Source organism: Myotis davidii, unplaced genomic scaffold (genome assembly GCF_000327345.1).
Source record: "Myotis davidii unplaced genomic scaffold, ASM32734v1 scaffold967, whole genome shotgun sequence".
Lineage (NCBI taxonomy): Eukaryota > Metazoa > Chordata > Mammalia > Chiroptera > Vespertilionidae > Myotis > Myotis davidii.
The window spans coordinates 523374-539249 of NW_006383014.1; the positions used below are offsets into that span (position 1 = coordinate 523374).

The following is a 15876-nucleotide window of genomic DNA, read 5'->3' on the forward strand; positions in this document are numbered from 1 at the left end:
GCGGCCGCCGGCGCCCAGCGCAGACCTGTTGCCCCAGCCCTCGGCGCGCTGAGCCGAGCCATCCCTTGCAGTACCTCCCGCAACACCGGTTTTCTCCAACTCCCATCACTTAAAAAAAACAAAACCCCAAGACGCTTCTATTTGGGGTTAGTTTGGGCCGGGATCAGGCCTTCCATCTCCACAGAAGACGGGCGAGTCAGAGTGGAGATGCGGCGGAAGCCAGGGCTCCCACTCAGGGGACGGGGGAAAGCGCTTTATCAGATCCCCCGGCCAGTGGCGGGCGATAGCGCCGGTAACTCGAGTAGAGTAAATAGAGCCACGTGGGTGCCTGCGGGAGAAAGCCCGGAGCAGGGACCCCGCGGAAGGGCTATTTCAGGCCGCGCGAACGCTTCAGCAGGGGGTGGGGTGGGCGGATGGACCCTGACACCCGACACTCCATGGCCACCCTCGTTCCACAGCTGGGAAACGCTTTGGAGGAAATCCGGTAGAAAAGTTCTGACACTCCGATGATTTCATCAACGATTTTTCCCTCCAAAGAAACTTGGAGGTTATACCCGCTTTCCTTAAATGGCATCCTTCTGCCCCCAAAAAGAAAGCGTGTGGTTTTGGGGGCGGGGGCATTTCGGGTTTTAAACACGCGTTTAAGAACACCTCCGAGTTACCTTCTTGATCCCAATGGCAGGGGTGAGTACTCATTTTGAAGGCTGGGGGGCCTGAGTTCTAAGGAGAATTTATAAGGGTAGTCTTTATCCTCTGAGTCTTTCACCCCGTTATGCCAATGTGAAGGGGACGTCGTGGTGGAGGGAGGGAGTTGGGGTGCACCCAACCCCATTTGAATGGTTTGTGACCATGTGTATATGGAGGGGAAGAAGTCATTGGTGGGGGATACATGTCCAAAGAACCAAATAACCCTCAAAACCCTCCGGCTAAACTCTCATATTTGTAGAAGCACCTCTGTTTCTTCCTACCCATTTTGCTGTCCTTCCTTCTTCCATAAATAAACTTGCCACCATTTCACATTTTCTGCGTGTTTCTGCTGCATTTGAAGCCCAGAACCCAGGTTTTCGGGCTCTGTCAGTGTTTGTCTGGTGGTAAATGGGCATGGGGCAGTCCCAAGGAAGATGGTGAAGGGGGTAATACCACTGATTTGCACGTGGTTGAGCCTGGGTGGATGGTGGTTACCAGAACTGATATTAGCTGGGCTACCTTTTAGATGTCTATAACCGACTCTCAAATCTTCCTTTCTTTAACCACAGAGCAGTTCACTTTTCTCTGGTTAGCTTGCACTCGGCCGTCTATGGTAGGTTATATGGAGTGGAGCTCCTGCTGGCACTGGCTTGGGACACTGGCCTTAAGCCCCCACCTGTGAGAGGTTGACTTGTTTTTATTTAAAATGTCATTTTCAGTTGTAAAGTGACATTTCAGCAAGTTTTTAATCAGCTCTGATTGAAGGGAACAGTGGTTGAAGAAGCTATCAAAACGATCAACCCCATTAACTCACTCTTATCGTATTAGGCATCCAAGCAGCCTTGATGCATTTTAGCAAACAGCAGTCAGAACAGCATGTGGATTTTTCCCAAATTTACTATATTGTTATTGTTTTTCCTCTTATTACTTATGCTCTCTGTAGTCCTCGGTAGATAACAATGATTCAGAAATACATGTTAGAAAGGAAAAGATTTCCCGATACTCAACCCTAGCCTCCACCTCTTAGATGAATAAAACAGGTGATTGAGTTGCACCAGTGGACACACACTTATATCAGTATTGTCACAAACTCTAAGGTGATTTTTTTTTCTTTTGGGGATGGGGATTCATGCTGTTAGGTGGCCAGACAAGCACAAACCTCGCAGGAATCCTACCATGACAAGGCCAGAGAACACCCTGATGACGGTAAGACTTAAATCTACTTCTTCCAACTTTATCATTTAACAAGTGCAGTTTGTGAATGTAGGTATATTTTGCTATTTTGAGTTAAAAACAACAACAACAAAAAACAAACAGGATCAGATGTGATGATACTATGCCCACTATTTTAACAAAATGGGAAAGAAAACCCAGGAAACAATGCTTATCTCTAATGTATACTTACGGAATTTTAAAACTCTCTTTGAATGAGTTAGGGCACTTTGGATTTCATTTGGCTTCCAAATTCTCTGTGGAAGAGGAAATAATGAGTTTGCCTCTTTTCTTCATTTTACCTAAAGTTTTAATTGGCTTAGACCTATAGCATTCCGCCCCCCCCCCTCCCCGCATTGTTATAGTGACAGTCTAAACCAGTTTATTTACCAACATGAATAGTTTCAAACGGATTTTCATTTGTTAAATAGCTGTTTCTATTTACAGTGGGAAGGAGGCAGAGAATGCATGGACTAAATACGGCTCAGTGAAGCAGAATCTAACTTGTAAAAATATAAAACTTTATTTGTAGAATTAGGGACTTTGCATATGAAACATGACAGTCAGGCTTCCTCCGCATTTCTGATTCTTGCTCAAAGCTTAAAAATTGTATATATTTTTTAGGTTTAAGGAGAACTCCATGTGACTTTAAAAGAATCCAGGCATCTGTAAGGTTTCCTTGTTGGACAGTCGGCTTTTTTGTTCTCCTTTAATTATTTACAATTGGCCTGACCAGAACGAAGTGTTTGTATGTATAATATGTCAACCCAGAGAAGGAGGGAAGAGAACTATAATATCAGGCTTCTTTCTGAGCTACAAAGTAGTTACACAGATTAAAGAGAAGAAATGTATATCCTGAACACATGCAGATTACTTTGGCAAAATGATGTAAGTGTAGCACACAAAATTAAGTCTCCTGGAGTTAATCCTTCATAAATTTGGGTTGTTGCCCATATATCAGTTACAACTCTCTCCTCCTGTAAAAACTAGAAATTTTCTAGAAATTTTGAAGCACAGGTAGGATTTACAAGTTTGCCTATAAAGTGGAGCATAACTTTAAGTGTATAAATGTATATGCGTGTCAATGGCTAAATGGCCTAATATGTTTATATTGTAGCTTTAGGTTTGTGTGTGTTCTTTCATGTGTTTCTGTTTCTCAGTCCAGTTTGTTAGTATTAGAACAAATTAAGTTAGAGGGATAACACTTATTTTTGTAAAAACACCAGTCAGTAGTGGAAGTAAATTGAACCACATGTTTTTTAAAACATCTGGCTCACTGCTAATTTCATTTAAGAGAATAAGTACTGTCAATCTAAAATAGAGCATAATAACTCAGTTACAATATTTTGTAAACAACTCTTGTGTAAGGTCCCATTTGTCATAGAACTAGTTGATTTTTCAGATAAAAAACAGTGATGTATAAAAAAGGAAGCCAGTGCATCATCAATTGTTCTTTGGATTCTCTCAGGAAAGCATCCAGACGGAGGCCTCTACAACAAGGGACCCTCCTACTCGAGTTACTCCGGGTACATAATGATGCCAAATATGAATAATGACCCATACATGTCAAATGGATCTCTCTCTCCACCCATTCCGAGAACAGTGAGTAACATGCCGATGTTACAAATTATTTTCAGAAGAGCACATTAATTTGTATTTTGGAAAAAAATGGTTTTTGGTGTTTTTTTTTAAGCACATTGGAGATGCTTTCATTATATATGACCAGTCATTGCTAAATAAGACCTGTTGTGAGGAATGGCTGCTTTAAAAGAGGGCTAACTTTGATGTCTTGTATTTGGAATTTTAGCTTTTTATTGGTTAAGATTAATAAATAACAGATCACCAATTGTCATGAAATCAAGTGAAGTTAAGTCAACAAACTTATAATTTTATGAGTATTGTGTTTTCTGTGCTGATGAGAAGAAAAATTGATTTACTCTTTCAGTCAGCTACATGCTGTATCTACATTGCCCGTAAGCTATGTAGAATCAGAACACTTTGGCTCATTTGAAGCTGAACATTCGAAATATTTCTTCAGCTTCTAAAACAGAGTCCTCCTTTTATTGTATTAGCTAATGTTTCTTTTAAAATCAGTTGCGACAAGCTATTTTTACTCTACTGTCCATTGTTGCAAATGTGAGTTGCAAATGTATATAGCACCATGAAGAAGTCCAGATCTGTTATGTGACCGTGTTTCTCTGTAGCTGAGAAGGGGAAACCTCCCTCATCTCCGCATTCAGAGAGCATCTATTCTAAAGGGTAACTTGTGTAGTGCGTGAACCTGAGATGTGCTGGCGATTATGCTCCTTGGGAACCGGCCTGCAACGTGGGGATTGATGTTCAGTGCTCCATCAATATATTTACCTTCATTCCGTCTCCCTCTCCTCTCCCACCTAAAAGTGTATGAAAAGCATGGATGCCTGGGCCTTGGGGATTAGGGTTTCAGTCTACCTGTCCCTCCCCGGAGTCAGATTCTGGTCATAAAAAGGCACCTATGATTTTTGCCTTATTAGCCCAGTTCTTCCACTAAGTGAAAAAAATCAGTCACAGGCATTTGGGGAAGGTACTGTCATTAATCCCTCCGTGAGCAGAATCTGGGGTCGAGAAGATACACCAAAATTGCAGAGAGGAATGACTCATAGTCAAGAGTATGAGTGTTTATTTTGATTATCCACGATACTCAATTGTTGACATGATAGGTATGTGAAACAGAACTATTTTATGTGGGCACTGTGATTTAGAAGTTATTGTCATTATTTTTCCACAGATTTCAAAAACATGCTTGACTTTCCAGGAGGGATTAAGATTTTTATAATTTTTATATCGCGGCCAAAAATTGTGACCTTGGAGATCTTGTGATGGTTGAAATAGCAATTTCACATTTTATTTTAAAAGGCTTTCTAAATATTTAAAGATAGAGATTCCTGTGTGGTAAATATGAATCTCCTACCTAAAAAGTGAATGAGCGCATAAAAACAAATACAGTCTAATATTTAGAGACCACTGCCAAATAAATGCTTCTCTAAGTTTTAAAATTTGTAGGAGACTCTATATTTGTTGAACTGAACATACAAACATATCAGATATTTCCTTTACAGGGGGGATATTTGGTTTGGTTTGGTTTTTATGAAGGGGGCGGAGAATATGATTTAGATAAGGAATAATTGAAGATTTCTATTGAAAGGCTTTTTAGAACAGCAAATAATCTTTCTCACAAATCTAGATTACAGTCTCTGACTTGTTAAACAGTAGGAAATAGCCACCAAAACAGTCTTATACTTTTCAGCTATGCACAGTTAACGCTTCATAAGTATTTGTGACATTTGTTCCATAGTTTAGCTACTTCTCTTTTCAAAATAATTTTTAAAGTCAATATAAGAAGAAAAAAAAATCTATTGGTATTTATAGATGATCCCTACTAATATTGAAAAGTAAGCTTCTCTTCCTCTTCCAATCAGCATTTTCTGCCTTCAGCACTTCTCTCCAGCTTTTGCTTGCCCCCCTCCCCCATATTAATCATTTTGAAATTTTGATAGAAAATGGATGGTATTTATTGTTAGTGTATGTATTCAAATTTTGAGGTCAGTAAATTGAACAGCCATTCATTGTTTAGGAAAGATTTGTGGCCGGAAAAAATGTTGGTTGGTGTGAGTGGAAGAGAGGGGTGTGGTCAGGAAGTAGTTACTCTACCCTGTTATCTGCTACTTTGCTTTATTCTGTTACATTTTAGGACATTTTATTTTAGGCACATTTTCTTGCAGATATTCTGCAGTTTTGTACAGTTCCAGAAGCTTTTCAGTTTTAACCACAAGGCTATGTCCAATGTTTTTTGCTTGTTTGTTTAAGGTTCAACCGAAGGGAGTTGCAATCTTGGGTTTTTAATACCTAACAGCTGTTTTTAACGCGTCTGAGACCCAAAACACTAACCGGAAGGCAGCCTCTCTCCTTCACCCTTAACGCTTCTGCCTTCTTGCTAACTCGGTCCTTAGCAGAGCGAGCTAGCCAGAGTTTGTGTAACTGACATCCACAGTGATAGGTTTTTATCTGGGGTGTCCCGGAGCAGGGTGACCATTTGTGTTTGGGCTGAAGGTGGGAGCAGCCCAGAGGCATCCCAGTTACTTGAATTTGCATTATAAACAACTGCTTGTTTACAGCACTTTAGGCCTGCAGGTGTTCGGGCTAGAAAAACATCTGGGGGTGGGGGAAGGCCTAGACTGCCCCTTTCCCCACACAGAATCTTCTATTTGTAGTTACTGCAGGTAATCTGGAGAATAGCAGTCTAGGGCCACTGGCACACACAGAGATGTTTCAGCTCGTAGCTCATTCTAACAATCCTGTATGCTTTTCCCCTTCTTTTCGACAAACGCTGACATGCGTACGATCGAAGAGCTTTGACTTATGACCTGAGTGTAGTATTATCTACTCAGGAGAACCGCCTTCTCAAATCCAGCTTTTCTTTTTTTCCCTTCAGAAGGAAAATTTGAATGGGCTAATTATATTCTTCCCAAACTGGAATTCTTAGAGGTGTGTCTATACCACAAAACTTACAAATAGGCGCCTCACAAAATTTTAAATAAGAATTCTTACTTCAGACAAAATGGACCTAATGAAAATGTACCTGTACTGATAACGCATTTGGTGTCAGTGTGAGTTCTGGAAGCACAGTAAACCTTGGCTGCCTTCGTAGAGAGCGCGAGGATGCAGAAGCCTGTTAAATATGCCCCAGCAAAGAGCCTGGCGAGTGTATTAAAAGCATCCCCCCGCAAGCCATTCTTTCTCTGAGTCTTATTTATGAAAATCCCTGTCGGCAAATGGTAAAGGTTAACATTAAGAGAAAAAAAATAGTTTGCTACCTCCTCTGTGGGGTGGGTCCCCGCGCTCGTGGCTCCTGTGCCTGAATACCGTGTGAGCAGCGAGCCTGGCTGGCTTTCACACAGTGAAAGTTCCCACTGGCCTAGAGCGCTGTGGTTATTCATCTTAGGTGTCAGGCTTCCATTTGTCCCTCACACAGCCCAAATGTTTAACACCTTTGAAGAGAAACATCTCATTTCTCTCAGCTGCTCAGAGGAGGGAAAAGCAGCCGGCTTAGTGCAGGAAACGACAAATGTTGCAGCTGGGTTCTACCAACCACAGTGCACCTGGTCAGCCTGGCTGCTGGCTGCATGTGTGTTTCTTTGTGATCTTCCCGAGGATCGACTTTAAGGTGGGAAAGGAGGATGTTTGTTTGCATTTCATCTTTCCTATTTCTATTATTGGACATTGCTATTCAAATGTTTTGGGTTCCTTTTTTCCTTATCTCAAACTGCTCATTAGGCTTTAAGTTCTAGTGTGTGGTTTTTACTTTCAGGGAATCAACATTTGGATTTCTGATGGACAGAATTATACCTATTATACCTTTGCTGTAACCTCCTCCCATGTTTGTATTTGCTTACAAACAGCTACAATTTGATTCTTCTTATCATTGCTGACATCCGAAATTAAGGATCTAAGGCGGATATGTCTGATCAGTAAGCTTACACTTAAATCACAGTACATCACATTCCTGTGTAGCTTTGAAAACAATCACAGAAATAATAATTAATTCAAGGGTAGAGGAGACGATGGCTTATATTTTGAGCAAGATTTTTAAGGCAGTGTGTCTTTTCACTTTAGTGCAAGGAACTACTTAGTGTGATTTACTGACAAGTTACTTTAAATTTTCTAATCTAAGTTGTATACTTTTTGAAGCTAAGGGTAAAAAATTTTCCTCTTTTACCTTAAGCACAAGAGAAGTCAACTTTTAGAAAGCACGTTCTATCTCAGATCTGCATGTGGGTGTCGGAAGAAAGCATGGGAAAGTTCCGTAGAGCCCCCAGACTCTTCTGTTGGATTCATTCTTAATTGTACTGCTACAAAGTTGGGAAAGGATCACAATAAGAATAAGCGGGCGCCGTTGCCATCCCCCCTTCAGATATCTTAGGTCTCTTACGACTAACAGCTTACTTATTCCCGTGGCCCAGGGAGCCATACCGCATGGCCCTTCAGGAGCTGTTGTTCTTGCATGACTGATACCACAAGTGTATGGCCTTCATGCAGATATGTTTTTTTGAAATGATCCCAGAAATTTCTTGTTCATAAAAACATGAGAACAACCCAGTTTCAGTAAGACAAGGCCATTGAGCCAACCTACAGAAAATCTTGCTCTTTGAAGTAACCCTCTCCCATCCCCCATGCTGGCCCTGGACTTGCTCTCATCAACCCCATTATTTTCATCCAGTCTCTCTTGTGGACAAAGACGCCTGTGTGATTTAATAGGACAGAGATAGGGCCTCCCAAATGGGTCTGTCTGGACTTGAACTTGTAGCCTCATAAGAATTCTTCCATAATATCAACTGAGAAAAATTTGCAGCTTTTGAGTCTCTCTCTCTCTCTCTCTCTCTCTCTCTCTCTCTCTCTCTCTCTCGCTTAGTTCTTTAGACAGAAATGTTTTTGGTTTATGTGACTGGCATTTTTAAAAGCAATTGGATCGTTCCGTTCTTCTCTGACTCCTTGGTTTCTCACGTGTATATTATAGATACATGATTAGAACGTTATAAAACTGGTTTCCCTTTGATTTTGAGGTAAACTTGGAATTTAAGGGCATAATATGCCAGCAGTGTCTGTGGGCCAGCAGAAAAGCACATCTGTTTTATTTCTGGGCAGAGTAGAGCTCAGCGTTACATAGGTGCTGCTGTCATGGGAATGAGGTTTAGAAAAAAGAGGATATTCATGTAACACTTGCATCTTTAAAGCCATTACCTAAGTGGTTAGGCCAAACTGAGCCAGCCTGTGGAAAGCTAATACTGTGGCATCGAAAGACTTAGTACTGCTTTGTACTGTTCCGACAGGTCCGTACTCATTTGGAAAAGGCAACCATTGGATCTTATTTAAATAATTAAAAAAATATGTTTTAGATTCATGATCAGTTTTTTTTAATATTAATTGTGACCTTATGAAGTCACAGTCTAGGAACTGTAGGCTCTGCTATCAGCTCTTACGTCATTTTAGGCAAATAAATGATTCAGTCTCTAGGATTTAGAGGCATAAAGTCAGGAAATGGCCTAAAGACCAACAACAAAGACTGAGGGGTAAGGTTTGAAATGCACCAAGGGGGGAGATTGGGACTTGAACACTAACAGTGAACAGGGATTGCTAACTTCAGAGATTTTGATAACGTAGCTGATCTAGCCCGGGCTATTTATAGACTAATATCAGAGGCTGTTCAGAGGATTATAGTCTCTGTAAAGTAGTATATTTGCACACAATACCCATTCTATCTAAACTTATAGACCTGCTGAAGTTATCTACTTGCTATACTAGTATGTAGACTACTTCCGAAGCTCACTGAGGAATGGTACTCACCTGCCTCCCCTGTGTAGTGGGAAATTTGCAAGGGTATTACAGAGCCAGCAAGAGTTTTGGTTACCTGTCTCCTGTCTCCCATCTGACTGAGCAATATAACTGGCAGAGAAGCAGCATTACAGAAGGTCTAGAAATGTATCTTATTTCTGCAGCTAATGAGGGGCAAATCAACTCTGAAAAACATTTGATTATTGACAGTTGTTTCTAGCCATACCCACAAGTACTGTATTGTTAATGTTATGTTCACTTTAAAAAAGGGGCCTATTGCTACTTTACTCAACATAGAGAAAGGTTGGATGAGGGCTGGGTGGAGGGAAGGCTCTAGAACAGCCGTGGGCAAACTACGGGCCACAGGCCGGATCTGGCCCGTTTGAAATGAATAAAACTAAAAAAAAAAAAAGACCAGTACCCTTTTATGTAATGATGTTTACTTTGAATTTATATTAGTTCACACAAACACTCCATCCATGCTTTTGTTCCGGCCCTCCGGTCCAGTTTAAGAACCCATTGTGGCCCTTGAGTCAAAAAGTTTGCCCACCCCTGCTCTAGAATGTAAAAAGAGGAGTGGCTCTCGTGTAGCTTTAATGTTCTTTAACTATTGTCAGCTTCTCAGTGAGACAATTACCAAAACAAAAAATTTATAGCTGACATACTAAAATATTTTTGCAAGTCCTTATATTTATATTTTGCAATGAAACTATCAACTGTTGATGATAGTGGATTATCTAATCAGTTGACCTGAGACTACTGATGAATTATGAGATAGTTATATTCAGCCTAGTACAGAATAGGCACTTCATTAGATTTGCTGAATAAAGAAATTTTCATGTAGGGTTTTGGGGATATTTCCAAAAGATTCCTCTGTATCTAACCAAATGCTATGTGAAAAGTAAAATCTAAATGTGTCTGCTACATACTCCTTAGCACTGTATTATTTTCCTTTCTCTCTGATTTTGTTGCATCAATGAAAAGAGCATTAAGTCCGTGTCTTTCAGCTCCTTACAGAATGTTAAGTTTCCAAGTAAGAGTGGAAAGCTACCATCCTCTGAGCTTGCTGCTGTAAGAAGAATGGGAGTGGGCACTCCTGTGAGAACTGATCATAAGAAGTGCTTATCTCTTATTTAGGTCCAGAAACCTCATTGAAGAAGAGGAGGTGATAGAAATGCTTTTTTTTAGAAGGGTGCTTGAGATGGAAATAGAATAAAGAGAAAATCATCTTCAATTATATTTTAGTATCATATGGTTAATGCTTTTCACTTCATTTTTATTCTTCCCCAGATAGAAAGGACTTGTTTCTTCAGTAACAATTGAGATGTTCTCTGATGTTAAAAATTCTTTGTGCCCCACCAGTCTGGCTCAGTGGTTGAGCGTCGACCTATGAACCAGACAGTCACGGTTTGATTCCCCCTCAGGGTACATGCCCAGGTTGCAGGCTTGATCCCCAGTAGGGGGTGTGCAGGAGGCAGCCAGTCAGTGATTCTCTCTCATCACTGATGTTTTTCTCTCTTCCCATTTGAAATCAATAAAATATACATGTAACATTATTTGTGTTCTTTCTAAATGCATATGGCCGCATCCGTGCTGACTTTCCTAGGCCAGTGTGTGCTGTAAATTGATTATATCCGTCTGCAACAGGGAAGCAAAAATGTTGAGTCTTTATTAGGTGAAAGCTGAGCCTGGTCCCAAGTCTATTACTCTTCCCCAAGAGCCTGAAGAAGTTATTTAACCTCTGTCAGTTTTTGTTCCTTATTCACAAAATGGCATATTACTATCTGGCTTGTCCAGCTTGTATGGTTGATGTGAAATTCATATAAAGCCTGAAAAAGCACTCAGTTTTCCAATTAAGGGAGCAAAGCTGGAGTCTCAGGTGGTATTACCCAGTGCCTTGGTGCCTGCCTGCTGGGAATTCTGCAGGCAGGAAGGTCTTGACTGTACCCAAGAAGCAACTGAGAAAGGGAGGAAACTTTTGGTTCTTACTATGCCATCTTGCTGACCTGGAATTTGAATACTGAGTGAAGGCCCTACATTAACCTTTAAAAAGTATTTGCATAAATAAGTTTTGGGACTTGTCATCATGTCCCTTACTAAGGTGGCTTTCCTCTCTTGGGTTCTTTTCCCCCTCCTGATTGTTAGGAGAGCACCTGATTTTTCTTTTCAGCATCATAGTCTTCTATTCTAGTAAGGGAATGAGGAACATAAGGGATCAGATTCCTAAATTATATATTTGTTAATAATCTCATATCCCTCTAATATTTAAAAATTGCCAGATAACTCCTAACTCCTTGGATGGGAGTAAGAATATATTTTTGGCTAGGTTTTCTTCTCCCCACTGCAAAAATTAGAGAGAGAGGAGCTCTCTATAATTGTGAATGTAGAGGACAACAAGCAAGTTACTTTTTTTCCCTCTGAATTTTCTTTCAACTGGAATCTTTCTAGCTTTCCTGGCACCTAGAAGGGTCAAGTCCAAGGGGATATGTTGACCAGGCAGCAAAGAGAAATCAATGCTCTTCTAGCCTCATGGAAAATTCCAGCTTCCTTTCCTTTCAAGACTTCTTTTTCTCTCAATGAAACCTAACTAATGTTAAATATATTTAAACATGGAGTCAGCTTTCTTGGTACAGAATTCTTTTATCTTAAGCACTATATATTATCTCTCTATATAAAACCCTAATATGCAAGTAGACCAAACAGCAGAACAACCGAATAACCAGTCGCTATGATGTATGCTGACCACCAGGGGGCATGCGTGGAACATGGCGGGCATTGGCCTCGGTGGGATGGTGGAGCTGGCAAGTGGGGGCGCCAGACCAAGGTGGGGCGCTGCTCGCTGTCATCAGGGCGAGCCTCTGCGCCCCATCCTCTGTGCCCCCGCCCGGCCCCTTCTGCCACGGCTCACGGGTCCCGCGTCTGTCGGCAGCCCTGCTCCCATGTGCTGATGGCGCCCGCCCCCCTTGCATCCACTGAGTCACAGGGCCATTGGGGCCGGTGCCAGCAGCGTGTGGGAGCGGTGGCTTTGGCGCTGGCAGTGGGTGCAAGAGGCAGCCACCGGCCCCAAGCACCCCTCAGGAACAGGGGGAGGTGAAGAAGCCCTGAGGGGCAATCAGGGCCGGAAGCTGCTCCTCATACCCGCTGAAGGCGCTGAGTGATTAGGGCCAGCACTGGGCGCCAGCAGCGGGTGCGAGCAGTGGCTCCCAGTGTCGGCAGCAGATGTGAGCAGGGCCAGCACCAGCAGCGGGTGCAAGCGCAGGGTGGGACCGTGGTGCACGTGAGAGGAAGGAATTTTCAGTAACCACAGTTACTGCAGCCCACAGTTCCTTTCCAGGTGCATGAATTCATGCACTGGGACCCTAGTACCTTATAATAATGGTGATCGCACATGTCCTCTTGGTGACTAGTTAAGATGACTTGGGTAAAGAGAAAAGGTAGTGTAACCTTATCTCAGGTGTGTTAGACTTTGTCTTGACTCGTAACATACTTTTTTTAAAGTCAGAAACAAACCCAAAAAGGACTGAAGTAAAAATATGTTTACTGCCCTAACCGGTTTGGCTCAGTGGATAGAGCGTCATCCTGCGGACTGAAGGGTCCCAGGTTCAATTCCGGTCAAGGGCATGTACCTTGGTTGCGGGCACATCCCCAGTGGGGCGCATGCAGGAAGCAGCTAGTCGGTTTCTAGCTCTCTATCCCTCTCCCTTCCTCTCTGTAAAAAATCAATAAAATATATTTTTTAAAAAATATGTTTACTATAGTTGGGTTAACCAGTTAGCTAGCTAGCAAGGTTAAGGGAAAGAATTAAGTCTCCCAAACGTTGCTTGAATTGTTGGTTTTTTTGTTCATTTTTTATGTGCACATTAAAATCTTAAATCAAAACTGAAGTTTGTTTTTGAGAGGAAAAACAATTACCTTTTAAATTTTTTTAAACTACTACCGTGTGCCAGATTCTGTGCTAGGCAGTTTACATGGTTATTTTGTTTCATTTCATCTTAGCTGAAAATTGTGGGTGGATGTTATCATCTCCACATTAAGATAAGGCCCATCTCCAGAGAGAGCAGTAACCTGCCTCAATTTAGTAAATTGTAGAGTTCATGTCTTTCCTTAAGGTCTAAAAACTTATTTATTTTCATTAAAAATTACCATAGTTGCCTTTCTGAACATAAAACACTTATTAAGGAATCTTAATTAAAATGTAAAACAGGAAAGCAATTATTATGTTGATGATTTTGTTGGCAATTTCTTTTCAATAATGCTTAACTATTTTTAATGAAAATAAAAAATAATTCATTAAAAATTGACATATGTTCACTAGAAAAAATAGAAAACTCAGTGAGCAACAGGAATAACGAATATTAAATTCCCAGGATCCCACTATCAGAGATGAACACTTAAAATTCGCTTGTGGCCTTTAGAGTTATTCCTATGCATATGTAGAATTATACAGAAACATACACAATACATGCTAGACACTCATGCAATGAGAGCATAAAATGCCATTTTGTACTGAAGTACATTATTGTGCTTCAGATGGAAAGCGAATGTCAGCTTACTTAGCAAAAGGCTGAATTGGAGCCTGTGGCTTGAACCATGGCATGAATTTGGATTTCCATGAATTTGACTTCCCTAAATTGAACACACAACACACCCCCTTCAGCAGAAGCAGCAGTTTACCTGCCAGAGAATTGGAAATGAGGACAAACCTGTGCTTGGGCAAGCGAGCCCCCAAAGAGAAAACCAGGCGTCAGTCTGTCCTTGCCCAGTTTCTTCTCTCAGTCACCACAGATGAGTATGGTAGGTCTCCCTTGTGAGAGGTGAATGAGGGAGTGGGAGAGAAGAAAGCGTCCGCCACTGCCCAGAGCGCAGAAATTCCTACCTTATTGGCTAGGCTATGGAGGAAGGCAGGGGGAGAGGGTGGTTAGCTCCTTCGTCCTAATCATTGATCAGGTGGACCAGACTGGGCCAAGGGCAGGGGTGGTAACACACTGCCCCACACGTGATGGGAGTTGCAGCGAGCGCTGCAGTTGGAGTCCGATCTAGATCCCAGTGCTCAGCTGCTGACCAGCCTTGTGTTCTCCACCAGTGACTTCCTTTCTCCGAACCTTGGTTTCTTCACCTGTGACATAGATGGCCGCCTTTCCTACTTGTAAAAGTACACGGTACTCTTACTCTGTGTCAGTAGTAGGGTTTCTGGGAGGGGGACCAACTGCAACAAAATCACTCGTGTCCTCCCTTAAAAGGCAGAAACGGGTCCCTGTGCAAATGTCCTGAACCAGACACTACAGGCAGGTCATGTGTACACACTTTCGACAAGTTACTTTATTGATTGTTACCTGAAGTAACGTTGAAGAAACACTGGCCCAGAAGATGGTCAAAATGTCACGGAGGTTCAGAAAACCTAAGTGACTCGCACAAGGTCTCACACCAAGGAAGCAGTGGAACTTGAACTCAGAGTCTGGCGCTTTGGCCTCACTTTGTCTCCACCCAGCTCTATCCAGCCCCGTCCTTCATTGAGACTTGTGGTCCTCTGTTCACTTCTAGTCAGACCTCAGGAGGTTTCCTCCCCAAGGGCTCTCCTCCACGGACCACAGAATAAAACCCACGTTCTCTAGCATCCTTTTCAAAGCTTTCCACAGTCTGGACCATATACCTTTCAAGACCTGCCTCCTCCCTGCCCTACCCTGCAGCTTATGATTCAGCTACATTTCCAGATCTGCACCCTGAACCCTTTCCCAAACCCCTGGCTCCCTGAGATGCCTCGCCAGCACCGCACTATCGCGTTCATCCTTAAAGGCCCAGGCTAAATGGTGCATCCTCCGGAAGCTGCTCCTGATTGCACCAGCAGTCCTGTGGGTTCCCATAGGACCTTCCTCATGACTCTGTTCCCATGTCTTACATAATGGGTGCTTGTCTCCGTGGCAGTATTTCTCACTAGCTGTCAGTTCCTTTAGGATAGGGAGCATGTCTGACTCATCTCCATGGCCCAGAACCCATTATACTACCCTGCATAGAGCAGGTTACTCCCTAGGTGTTTGGGGAATAAATATAGCAGAAATGTTAAAACTTTACTAATGCAGGGCATAACACCAGATAACAGTCCATATAAGATACAAGTCTTAAAAATATATCAACTCATGCAAAATCCCAGAGCTGAGATTGAGCTGAGAAATTACCTGAGCATTAAATACAGAGTTCATGGACTAGAGTGGGCAAACTTTTTGACTTGAGGGCCACAATGGGTTCTTAAACTGGACCGGAGGGCTGGAACAAAAGCATGGATGGAGTGCTTGTTTGAACTAATATAAATTCAAAGTAAACATCATTACATAAAAGGGTACGGTCTTTTTTTTTTTTTTTTTAGTTTTATTCATTTCAAATCGGCCGGATCCGGCCCGCGGGCTGTAGTTTGCCCATGGCTGCTCTTAACCATTGTGCCACATACAAGGTCCTCATGACAAGTCCTTAAGAAAGACCACTCTCTTCACATTTTTCCTTTCTATTTTCCTCCATCTACCCAAAAATAAAATAAAATACACAGTTCATATTTGAGTGGTCAATTCAAATGACCCCTTTGTGGACCTCGCATCTTGGATTTTCACTTTCTTGCAC

At 42.0% G+C, this 15876-nt stretch overlaps 1 protein-coding gene across 4 annotated transcripts in view; it reads left to right on the forward strand.

Moving 5' to 3' along the window:
- LEF1 (lymphoid enhancer binding factor 1) overlaps nt 1-15876 on the forward strand; it is a 136473-nt gene that overhangs the window by 18447 nt on the left and 102150 nt on the right. For all 4 annotated transcript variants that reach the window (XM_006778891.2, XM_006778894.2, XM_006778893.2 and 1 more), the window contains exons 2-3: nt 1827-1893; nt 3368-3501. In XM_006778891.2, coding sequence (XP_006778954.1) covers nt 1827-1893; nt 3368-3501 — 201 coding nt within the window. The remainder of the gene's footprint in view (nt 1-1826; nt 1894-3367; nt 3502-15876) is intronic.